Source organism: Macrobrachium nipponense, chromosome 3 (genome assembly GCF_015104395.2).
Source record: "Macrobrachium nipponense isolate FS-2020 chromosome 3, ASM1510439v2, whole genome shotgun sequence".
Lineage (NCBI taxonomy): Eukaryota > Metazoa > Arthropoda > Malacostraca > Decapoda > Palaemonidae > Macrobrachium > Macrobrachium nipponense.
Window position 1 is genome coordinate 39,119,997 of NC_087202.1, and position 12,500 is coordinate 39,132,496.

Consider the following 12,500-nt stretch of genomic DNA (forward strand, 5'->3'; position numbering starts at 1 on the left):
AAGAACTTGAATGCGTCAACAAAAGAATATCAATGTTTAGTGCCATATATATATTTTTTTTTATCGTTTCGCTTAATGAAAATGAGCGTTGCGCTTCGATGTCTCAGATGCAAGCATTTATAAATAACATAAATAACAAACGACTTGTTAGGAAATATATACACGATTATATATATATATATATATATATTGATATATATATATATATATATATATATATATATATATATATATATATACATATATATATATATATATATATATGTACGTATATACATACATATGGTATATGTAGGCATAAAGCTTGAGTGCAAATCATTGCCAATAAATGTTAATAGGTCTAAAGCGCAACTGATGTCTGTATGCATATATAGTATAATATAAGAAACTGACGGTAACTTTTTAAACAAATGTAATACCTCCATGACGCGCAATTCCACTGCAAGATCCTACATGATAAGAGCAGGTGATGTATTCCATTGCTGAAGATGTAATAAGGAAAACTCAGTGGCCCCTTTTGCAGAAATGGTTCGTTTCTTTCAGGACACCTTACAACACCCACTCCTGAAGAGGTTGAGCCAGAAGATGTTGAGGAGCTTTTAGAGGAAATGGAAAATATTGAGAACGACCAAAGTTTAGAGGAAGAGGGCGATGGCGGAAACAGTAGGCCTCATACAGCCGAGAGCGGTAAGCTGGCGCCAACGCTCCCATTTGGCGGTTCTAGCGATGAACTGATATGCCAGTGGCGCCAAGAGGGAGTGGAATCCCAGCTGATATTGACAGCTTACTAACTACAACTAAATCCCTTTGCTTTTACTGAGTGATAACAGCGATGCTCAATGCCTTCCCCGAAGGGTGTATTTTCATCTGACAGATAACAGCAATGTCATGTTTACGTCGCATATTTTGCAGTGGAGGTTAAACGGTTACTCAACGGCTTGTTATTTATCTACCTGCCTATCTAACTATATATCTATGTATAGAAAGTAAAATACGAATTGCGGGGATTTGCTTTACGTTTCGTCAGATGAAAATTTACAGACACTTGGAACCATTTAACTCACTAACTCAAGTTTTCCTTTTATTGGCATAAAATGCGTAGCATCGTGTGGCTACAGAAGTTATCTGTCGCTTGTTTCCGGAGCCAATAAAGAACGGCTTCCATCTTCCTTTAACGAACTAAATGTTTGCCGTTGCAGCCAGTGTATCAACAGGTGTGATAACAGAGTTCTCTGTACTAACATTAGAGGAACGACTCCGTGCAAGAAGGTGTAGAAAATAGAAACCAATACAAATGCAAAATCTTTGCAGTGTGTGTGTGTGTGTCTGTGAGCGACTTCCCTAAAATAAATTGACTAACATATTTTCTCTTTTCTCATAGGCATCCCGGCATTAAAATCATCAGGTAAGGACGAAATAGTGACAAGAGTAACAGAAGAAGCTTTAATTCAGGGAATTATAGGTTAAAAGCAAACTTCCTCTTGACGAGTGTGAAAAAGGGTATTGGGTTGAACTGAATATGTTGCGAGCGTTACACTTATATGTTTATAGGCCAGCGACATATTTCTCATGAAGGCCTAGTTGATAAGTTAATCATTTTAGAAAATGAACTTACAGAAGTTTACGGATTTTCTATTGTTCCGTCTTTTATCATATGGTCTGTTTCTTTTCTTTAACTAATTTCCATGAAATTTCAGGATTTGTTATCGCTGAATAAACCTTACGGTCTGGGAAGAGAGGTATCAATATTATTACATAATGAATATTTTTTTTCGTAATATTCTCTTTCCTTATGCAAACGGCGGATTCAGAAGCTGCTGTCCTTCCGGTTTCCAGCGAGCATTCTGGTCGAAAAATAAAGATTGTCATACCATTCTTTTCCATTTTTATGTCGAAGCTAATAATTAACCACTCCTGGTACCCAAATCTGGAGTGTTCACATTCAAGTTGCCTTTTCTGTTTCCGATGAAAAAATTTGCAGTACACTCGTCCGAAAAGGGAAATTAATTTTGCAGATGTCAATGAAGCCTTTCAAAGTGGGTGGCTCCAGAATGCGTCACCCTCTCGTTTGTTTGTTCAAGAATACCTGACCAAATCCTTACCTCAAACACTGAATATAGACCGCTGTGTCTCCATAGAGCCTTTTTCTTTATTTTGATTTAGCTTCAAAATTCTTAAGATTGTTTTGCTTTAGTGTGAATAATGTTAATAGGAGAGAGAGCCTACCTTACTTGCATTTGTTTAGAGTAGCGATGATGTTAAAAGTATCATGTGTCACGCTTCTTCCTGCAGTCACATGTAGCCCTAAAAGCACATCTGAACCTATGGACTCCCATAATCCTATTCATTTGGGATAGGATGTGGATTGTGCGTGTATATATATATGTGTGTGTGTGTGTATGTATTGTGAACACATGTAAATATACTGTATATATATATATATATATATATATATATATATATATATATATATATATATATATATATATATATATATATATATGCAGAAGGTAGGTACTATGTCGTACCCCTAAGTAAATGGGGATATAATCCATAATTATGTAAAACCCTTATGTAGTTATATAAAATATAGATGTCTTTGTACAGTAGATGAAAGTTTTCGACTATCAGCTGTGGCCTTGTGCTTTATTTTAGTGAACAACACCACAGCTGATGGTTGAAATGTTTCACCTACTGTACAAAGAAATATATATTTTGATATATATATATATATATATATATATATATATATATATATATATATATATATATATATATATATATATATATGTAATAGGCAAGACAAAGGATTATTTCTTTGCATAAATCTGATAACAGAAGTACTAATTATGAACTCCGTTCTCCTCTAACCGCACTCTTCCTTCTATTATTGTTTTATTTTAAAAGTTCCAAAATTGGTTATAATTTCCGCGGATGATACTACTGGGTAAACCCCAAAACATTTCGTTCAGCTGTGGACCCAGCTGTGTGACCTCTTTTTAAACATGTTAACATGGGAAACTTTTATCGAGCATGGGTGTGCTACAAAATATAAAATTTAAAAGAAAAGTGCTGCAAAGTTGGCAGAGTTTCCCACTTCTTACCGCAAAGCAGATGTGGACGCCTGGTCAGTACGTTAGTCCCAGACCATTCTTCCACAGATACCGACCGACTATCATTTGCAAAATTGTCCTGGCGAATCTGTTATATCCACCCTTGTCCCTTATACGTACAACACGTTTCAACTAAATATTCTGTTTTTTCCTTATTACTCGAATCATTCAATGGTTCAACTGTAACGGAGACCTAACACATCTTTGCATGGGATGCACTGGCAAGGGATGAATGTTTACCTACCCGAAGCCAGTCACAGTCCATCTAAATATTCTTACCCGAGATTTACAACCTTTTTAAAGAAAAAACTCAATATTCAAATCCAAGCATTGCTGACAAAAGCATTTTCTAGACAAATGCGTGATAAATACTTCCCACTTTTGCCTCCAAACCCTCATTATTCACCCAGTATGGGGACATTCATTATGTGTCGTATTTACGACTCTTCAGCAGGTAATTCACGGTATGCTAAACAGTACTTTGCACGACGATTCTTACACAGTCACCTATCATTTTTCCTTTATATACAGTGGAATCATTATTTCTACCATTTATTTCTTTGGAGATTTTCCTTCACTGAAACAAACCTTACACACCCTAGCTGGCTACCCAAGTTATAATTTTGTCAAATGCTAATGAATTTCCATTTTCAACTGCCTACAGTTTTCCGTATATCTTCAAACGTCACACAACAATTATTCTCATTTAGATGCAGATCCCATTAATCTCCATCTTTTTAGTCTGTTTATCCTATTTCAACATACGTCAATTTTACTTCTGTGTTCCTGTCAAAGTAATTTGAAGACACCTATCAATTTGATTTTTTCTATCTATACAAAATAAGACCCATGTGAATGTCTCGATGAAAAAAGGATCGTAAATAGACAGATTAAATCAGACGAAAAATCTTTTGTAAGACTGTTTCCTACCTGCCGATGTACTAAAAGCTTCAGCAACTGTTTTGTAAAATTTCCACTTGACAACTTATTATTCAGCTTTAATTAATAATTATTTATTTATCTTTTTCAGTGTCCAGCGCCGAAAGAGTCCTAAGCAGTTTAAGCTTCTTATCTGTTTTAGCTAGTCTTCACCTCCTCTTCCTACATTAAGAGGTATGGAAGCTTCCAAGGCAGAGTTGAATTTTGTTTTGAGTTAAATGAAAACTGTCGAGAGAGAGAGAGAGAGAGAGAGAGAGAGAGAGAGAGAGAGAGAGAGAGAGAGAGAGAGGCTCATCTATGCCATCTAACATATCATCTGCTTTGCTCTGGGAACGAATTATGGTAGTGATATACCAATATCGAAATCTTGCACCTCTATTTCATATAACTGAGAATCCATTACATACAAATTTATGTTAAGAATGTAAGATTTATCGCCATTTGTTTGGATTTAACGCCATTTGTTTGATTAACTTTTTAGCTGCTATTGGTGAGATGAAAATGTGCGCTCAAGAGTATATTAGGAACTTTAACTGCACTTTAAATTTCTCTACAAATTTCTGAAGTGGCTTGTCCAGGAAATTTCATTTAGGCATTTGATTATTTATCTATAGTGTTCAATTTTGGGTATGGTATTTCTTTACATGTTCATTTTTCAGACAACTCTTTCCAGTTTCATTTCACGAAGTATTCCGAGTTCAATTACTATTGGAACTGTAACCTTCCCCTTCAGCGTGAGCCGTTATTGATTAAAATCCCGTTTGAACGTACTCGCTTATTTTCTACCCTTTTATGGATGGCATAAATAAAACCACAGCGAGTTTTGCCTCCTAGTTTCAAAAGTGTTTGCAGTCCAACGTTTCGAAGGGAGATTCCAGTTAAAAAAAAAAATAGATTTTTAGACTCCATAACTAAGGACAGGAACAAAGCCGCTTGCTCCTAAGGAAAAAAAATAAAGAACAAAATAAAGAACAGTGGCATGCCTCTGAAGAGTGAAAATCATTTCGGGAGCTCCTTGCCGTTCAAAAATGTTCTGAATGAGAGGCTCAAAATAGGCCCGGGAAGAGGGAGGTGACGTGGTAGGAGGGAAGGAGGAAGGGGGAGGGATGTGATGAGGTACTCGCAAACCCTCCTCCGAAATTGGGTTGGCCATCCACCATTATGAATTTCGAAGGCTTTTATCTCCGTCCGCGTTTGCTTTAGCCAAGATCAAAAGTACACTTCAAAGGGGGTCAGTTAAAATTCGCAAGAGGGGAAAAAAATAAAAAGGGGGAGGGGGGACTAGTTTCGTATGTAAAGCAGCACGGCCCACTGCAGCAGCGCTTGATCTCTTTTTAACTGAAAATAGAGAGCTACTTATATAACGTATTTCCTGTTTTGGTCTTTTAGTGCTCTGGACATACTTGAATATCCTTCGACAACTGGCACTTTCTTTATTACACAAACGCAAGGAAACTTCTCTCTCTCTCTCTCTCTCTCTCTCTCTCTCTCTCTCTCTCTCTCTCTCTCTCTCTCTCTGTGTCATAGGTTCCAAATAACAAGTTCTACGTATTTTAGGATATATGTTCGTGGCAAGCAAGTACAAGGCTAGTGTGGATGTGTATCATATTTAAACAATTGAATTTATTGATAATCATTAAAGTCAATACCTGTTCCGCGGGTGTTAAAATTCCTCTCATGTCTGTGAAGATCAGTAACACGAAGCTTTTCTTGGAATAACAGAATAAGTATGTAAAAAAGTTCAGCCAAGTTGAGTCATTTGGCAATGGTCTATCTGTGGTATTCCTATGACAATTATTTTTTCATTAACGAGTACCCACCTAACCAGTGCAATGATTTTATATCTATCTAAAGGGACCGAAAAGTCTAAAAAATGTCGTTTATCGTGACAGTGAAAAATTGCTAAGACCAACCATAGCCATAGTTTCTTGTTCAACCACAAACATCTGGAGCTTCCTTTTTCTTTAAATATATCTAATATATATAGTAAAGGAAAATCTAGAACCTGTTAGTCTCATATAGATCTCAGTTTCTCTTGCTACTATATATATATATATATATATATATATATATATATATATATATATATATATATATATATATATATATACATATACATACATATAATGTGTGTGTGTCTGTGTACGTGTGCGTGTGCTTGTGTATGTAAGTATATGTATATGGACACACGTGAGTATGTGTTTGTTTACGAGTTTTGTAGATGCACGAGGTTATCAAATTCTTAAGTAACAAGCAATCCACAGTAATTGATGACACATGTACAATATATTAATAAACACATTTGATATGAAAACCGGAAAAAAAAAATCTTATGTTACCGAACATGTAGTACAAACTAAATGAAGGATTCAGTTCCTCGTTTTTCTTTTCAGTTGAGTGCATACTGATTCCCTCCGTGTTCCTCTTATGATATAAACAGAAGAACGCCTGTTCATCTCAGCAGCTACTGGAAATGGACTTTTCCGTTTGGTGAAAGAATATGAAAAAAAATTCGAACTGAGTTTTCAGTTCGTCGCTGAAGAGCTTTTGGATTTTAAGTTTCTACGGCCCACCGATGTCGCTTTAACTTAGTTTTGCTGGAAAGTTATAATAACCGCTGGAACTTTCTATGGAAGTTACTTAAAATGTATGAGATTTTTTCAATATTTGAAAGGAATTTGAGAGGCTTTACATACAGCCTTGAAGAGACGAGGCCTCGGCTCTGTGGATTCAATTTACCGTTAAATTTTGAATATTAAACCAAAATCAACAGCAGTAAAGGGTGCTTTTAAGAATAGATCTCAACGATAAATAAAAAACCCAAGTTTATATCATTTTTTTATCTATTGCTTTGTTATGAAAAACATCTGTGAGCTTCAGGTTTATCTTCTTTGGATCTTCCGGCCTACGAGGAGCGAGTTGCCTTAAGTGACGGAGAAAAAAAAGCAAGAATCCATTTATCTGGATTCATTGAGCAAATGTCCGTAAAGCTATTTTCACACACGACAAATATTTTCGTTGCCGTAGGAAATGTCTAATGCCTCCACATCTTGAAAGTAATTAACGTTCTTGCAAGCATTTCTTAGTCATCACATTGAAGAACAGATGGGAAAAATACTTCACTCGATAAATGAAATATTCTAGTTGATAGCCCCGAAAGAAATACAAAATATTTTAAAACATATATATATAAAAATACGATTTTCTAGTTCTCCGAACGATCAATCTTGCTTGGAAGGTTACGTTTTTCAAAGGCAAACCAAGAAAGCTGTCAATACACAAATTAAAGCCGCCACACCGATTTATTCACATAACCGAAACGATATCATTGCCCATAAGCAGCTTGTGTATTGATTAAAGCTATCGTCATGGCTGTAAAAGTCATGTCCAGCTTAATTCAAAGTATCACTTATATCAACAATCGTCGTCCAAGGTGTGTCTTTTTTTTTTTTATCTTCTCCACAGCCACGTTCTACGGCAATTATGATAGACGAAAATATCGAGTAAATTGGATCATTTCATCATGTAATTTAAAATCTGCAATGAGGATTCTTATAATAACACCGGAAACACGAGTCAATACATGTAACACAGGATTAAGAACGAATTTCTCTTCTTTTTAACGGTTTAATAAGACTCAGCTTAGTGCGTTCGTCTCTAAAGTGAAAACCCAAACAAGTTTCGTAGATTGCAGTTTTATGGTGCTATTAATTCTAGGTGAAACTGCCCCTAAGGTAAAAGGATATGTGCAGTATATTCTTTACTCTTCTTAAGGATAAATGGCTTCGGCGGACAAATGTTTTTTTGAAATAAAACAACAAACAACAGTTTTGAATCTTACTGAATCTTTCTATGTGCAAGAGTTTAATTACGATGTAAAGATAAAAAGGTTGGTTCGGTTTGAAAAACATTGCTGAAGGGTTTTTATGTCTAGAGTCAGTTTAAAAGAAAATTAACAAAATTCAATTGTTTGAAGGCAAATATGCGAAAATGATCGAAATATTCAGACTCAGATAACAAGGAAAATTGATTTACGAAAATAATGCTGAAAAGTTACACTCGGTTAATCAAATTATGAATAATAGGGCGAAGAGAAATACGAATGCCAATGAATTCAATAAATTCACAGATTCACACGAATGCAGAGTAAGACACGACGATTCAAAGTGAGGGCATCATAATGATGTTTGTTCAATAACCTAGAACATTTATACTACGATCACCACAAGCACTAAAAAAATGTTCCTTTACACGCGAGCCTCCTGAACTGGATGTGTGAAACACCAACGAGGCTGATTTACGTCTGGTTTTGAAAATTCGAGGAAAATGAGCAGTATTTAGGTACATACATGCTATGAATACAATCTATTCGACGTTACGTGAATTCGATAACGCCGGAATAACGATGAAAAATGTTTTTAATACCAACCGTATTTAGGTATATAAAAGAATGGTTAGAATCCATAATATTTCAGGAATTCGTAAACATTTTAAGAAAAAAATTATTGACCAAAACATCGAAAGGACGATAAAGAAAGAAATTCAGGGAAACACTTAAGTAACGATGAAAGTATGTTTTGAATTCTACCGTATTTACGTGTATAAAAGAATAATTAGCATCCATAACAATATTCCAAAATCCGTGAACATTGATAGAATTTTTTTTTTTTGAAAAGGAAATGAAAAGGACGACAAAGAAAGGAATTCAGGGAGTCCTTCTTCTCGTCTTATTAGCAAGACATGAATATTGATGAAACGATCACAGCGAGAGCGTCCTCATAACCGGAATGGTATATTGAATAGAAATTGCGATTGCTACTTTCCCAGATGAATTGAGGCACACGGGACAACTAATTAAATACTTCACAGCTTTAAGACAAGCGGGCATTTTTCCTTATTATTATTATTGTTATTTTAGAATCTCCTTCGTGGTACATTATGCTTTTCTTGTAAATAAGATTGATGATGAGTGTAAAGTTTTGTACGTAATACTATGTAAATAGGTCACAGTTATAGATACAATTTATCAATGTTTTCTGAGCGATACTAGAGTCCGGACTTTTCAATTTTGATTGGCACAAATCAGTAAAAACGATGTGATAATAGTTTAATGTGGTTGAAAGTATAACTTGTTACTGAAGTATCTCCTTTCGCAATTATATTCGGTCGAGAGAATCTCGTGGCTAATCGATTTTACCAGGGAGTGATTCCGGAACTGATTCCCAACTCAGAGTGTTCAGCCAAAACGAGAAATCCAGTGAATGTCTTTCAGTATTGACACTTTCATTTCTGATGGCAGACGACCTAATCACTCTTTCTATGATGTAAACATTGACCTAGTCATTTCTGTCAGTACTACTATGTCCTGTGGCAAAGTGAGCGATTGTGATTTGTACATATATTATATATACATATATATATTCTACAACGTCATGATGCCTTAAGATCTAGCTATTTTACAGTTACAAATAATATTAGAGTATATCTGGAAGAAAATAAAGCCATTTATCGTGACAATCGCTCACTTCCGCTGCACTAGATACCTATATTATTATGACTACTATGCTAGTGTAAATGGTGTGTATTATATTGTTTGAAATTATAATATTTCTAATAAAATTTACGTTTTTATTATCCTTTGCGTAACCGAAAGCGTCACTACATCGGCTATGAAGAACACTGAGACACTCAAAGACTACGCAAGATGAATGAGGAACTCGTCACTGAGGAGCACAAGTGATTTCGAACTCAGGCACCGAAGTCCCAAGTTGGTCATCCTTTATCCTTCAACATCTGAAGGTCGAAGTTTCGTGTCACTTAGCATAAATCCTTCGAGGTCATTGTGAGCGAGGAAACTAGAGCAATGGGTCTCTGTGACCTGAACGAACGATTTAGTATGTTGCTGGAAATGAGCCCCTTTTGCTCAAGTTCCAAGAATGATGGTCTGGGTAACGAGGTCCAAATGTATTAAATGCTTTCACCCGCTCCAAGAATGATAGAAAATAGAATTTAGGCCAAGGGCCAAGTGTTGAGACCTATGAGGTCATTGAACGCTAAAACGGAAATCGACAGCAAAAGGTTTGAAAGATATAACGGGAGGAAAACCTCGTATTTGCACTATGAATCAATTGTTAGGAGAAGGTGGAAAGTAAGAAGGAAGAAAGAGATTCTGAACAAAGTGATAGGAATGAAAGGGGTTGCAGCTAGGTGCCGAAGGGATGCTGCAAAGATCCTTAAGTATGGCATGAGGTGCACTGACGGCACTAATGCTCTACGGGGGCTCCAGGGATGATGGCAGTACTGGTGAGACAAAGAAAAGGAAAAGTATGATTACAGTCGTCTAAAATAGACTGTTGTTTAAATTTAGAATGACCCTTAGGGATAGGTTGCTTCTTTAGCGTATTCTTATTTCTTGATTTACACACTCGTATGGATTTAACGCTCCTATACAATGGGAGCAAGTATTACATTCTTACAGTTTATCAAAAATTATGTTAGTATACCAGAATATATCGATATGGTGACGAGAAATTATTTGTCATACCAGAAGCAGCACACACAAACGTACACACACACAAATATATATGTGTATATATATATATATATATATATATATATATATATATATATATATATATATATATATATATATATATATATATATATATATATATATAATATATATATATATATATGTATATATATATATATATATATATATATATATATATATATATATATATATCTATATATATATATATCTGTCTATAAGATTATGTATATATATAATATGGTTATAATATAATATATATATATATATATATATATTATATATATTATGTATATATATATATTATTATATATATATAATATTACATGTTATATATAGATATATATATATATATATATATATATATATATTATATTATATTATATATCATATGAAGATAACGTTGCAGCTATATGTTTCGAGCACTTCCTTCTGTGCTCTTGATCACTTGTAAAATATGGACATAAGATGTCTTACAAGAATGTAGATACAAAGCATCTGTAGGTGGAGCAGAAAGTCTCTGTTGATGACCCAGAAGGGTGGAAATTAAACTATTCCCTGGCGATATTTGGACACTGGAAATCGGGTGACTTTGACGAACTAATCCTTAGCTCCTCAAGCAGGTGTCCAAGAACATCCGACCACCGGACGAGTCGCCGGACGGGAGTTAATGAGGCCAAAAATCTCCAGGGAATAGTTTAATTTCCACCCTTCCTGGGTCACCAACAGAGACATACTGAGACACCTACATATGTTTTGTATATATACTCTCGTAACACATCCTATGTCCATATTTTACCAGTGATCAAGAGCACAGAAGGAAGTGCTCGAAATATGGTTGCAACGTTAAAATAGTGTTTCATGGTCCTTTTATCGTCTTATTATACTGTTGCATTACAGTATAAAGGACATTCAGTTAATTTATATTTATCTGTTATTATATATATATATTATTTATTATTATTAATATTATTATATATATATTTAATATATATAATTATTTTATATGTATATTTATATCATTTTTAAATAAATTAATATATATATATATAGAATATTATATATATATATATATATAGTAATTATAATAATTATATATATATAACATAATAGATTATATTAATATTATATATTAGAATAATATATATACGTATAGTATATTTTTTTTATATCATAACTTTATCACTTTCACAATAAAATTATTTGCGCATTAGAATAATTAATAACATGAGTTCATTTAAAGTAGATGGTATCAAGTGGATATATATATATATATATATATATATATATATATATATATATATATATATATATATATATATATATATATATATATATATATATAGGTGTGTGTGTGTGTGTGTGTGTGTGTGTGTGTGTGGGCGCGCGTATACATGTATACAATCAATGTCTACCTAGCGCCTGGAGGCAGGCAACCGTGGGCCGGCATTATTTGAACCGCAATATCACCGTTATTCTTCATCGTAGAAGGAAAGCGAGAGCATATTTGTATCTTCGTGAAACATTCTATCAGAATAATGTTTTATCTGTTATTTCCACAAGTAGACGGAGTCACCATGGGATCCGCACTACGAGTCCTATTTGCAACTATGTATAATTTTGTACATGCCCACCGTCGAAGAAAGGACCTTCAGAGAACATCAAAAACGTAAGAATTATGGGTGGTACATCGACGACTTATTCGTCACAATAAAAGAGCCAGAAGATGCTAGAAAATTAGCAGATGCTCTAAAAAGAAAATCGGTGCTTAACTTCACCACAGAGCACAGGCAGCAGAAAACTTCACCGTTTCTTGACGTCCTGGTAAAAAGAAAGAAGGACAGTTTAAAACGACTTTGTATACAAAAGCAATGAACGCGGGCCGTTGCTTGAACGCA

The 12,500-nt window shown here is 34.4% G+C and overlaps 1 protein-coding gene across 6 annotated transcripts in view; it reads left to right on the forward strand.

Moving 5' to 3' along the window:
- The window catches only part of LOC135221703 (uncharacterized), a 122,756-nt gene extending 113,085 nt beyond the window's left edge, over nt 1–9,671 (forward strand). Inside the window, exons 6-8 of one of the 6 annotated variants that reach the window (XM_064259452.1) lie at nt 544–687; nt 4,144–4,226; nt 6,426–9,671. In XM_064259452.1, coding sequence (XP_064115522.1) covers nt 544–687; nt 4,144–4,223 — 224 coding nt within the window. In that variant the 3' untranslated portion in view covers nt 4,224–4,226; nt 6,426–9,671. The remainder of the gene's footprint in view (nt 1–543; nt 688–4,143; nt 4,227–6,425) is intronic. The other 5 variants (XM_064259453.1, XM_064259451.1, XM_064259455.1 and 2 more) reach the window with 5 other exon arrangements.
- The last annotated feature ends 2,829 nt before the right edge of the window (nt 9,672–12,500 follow it).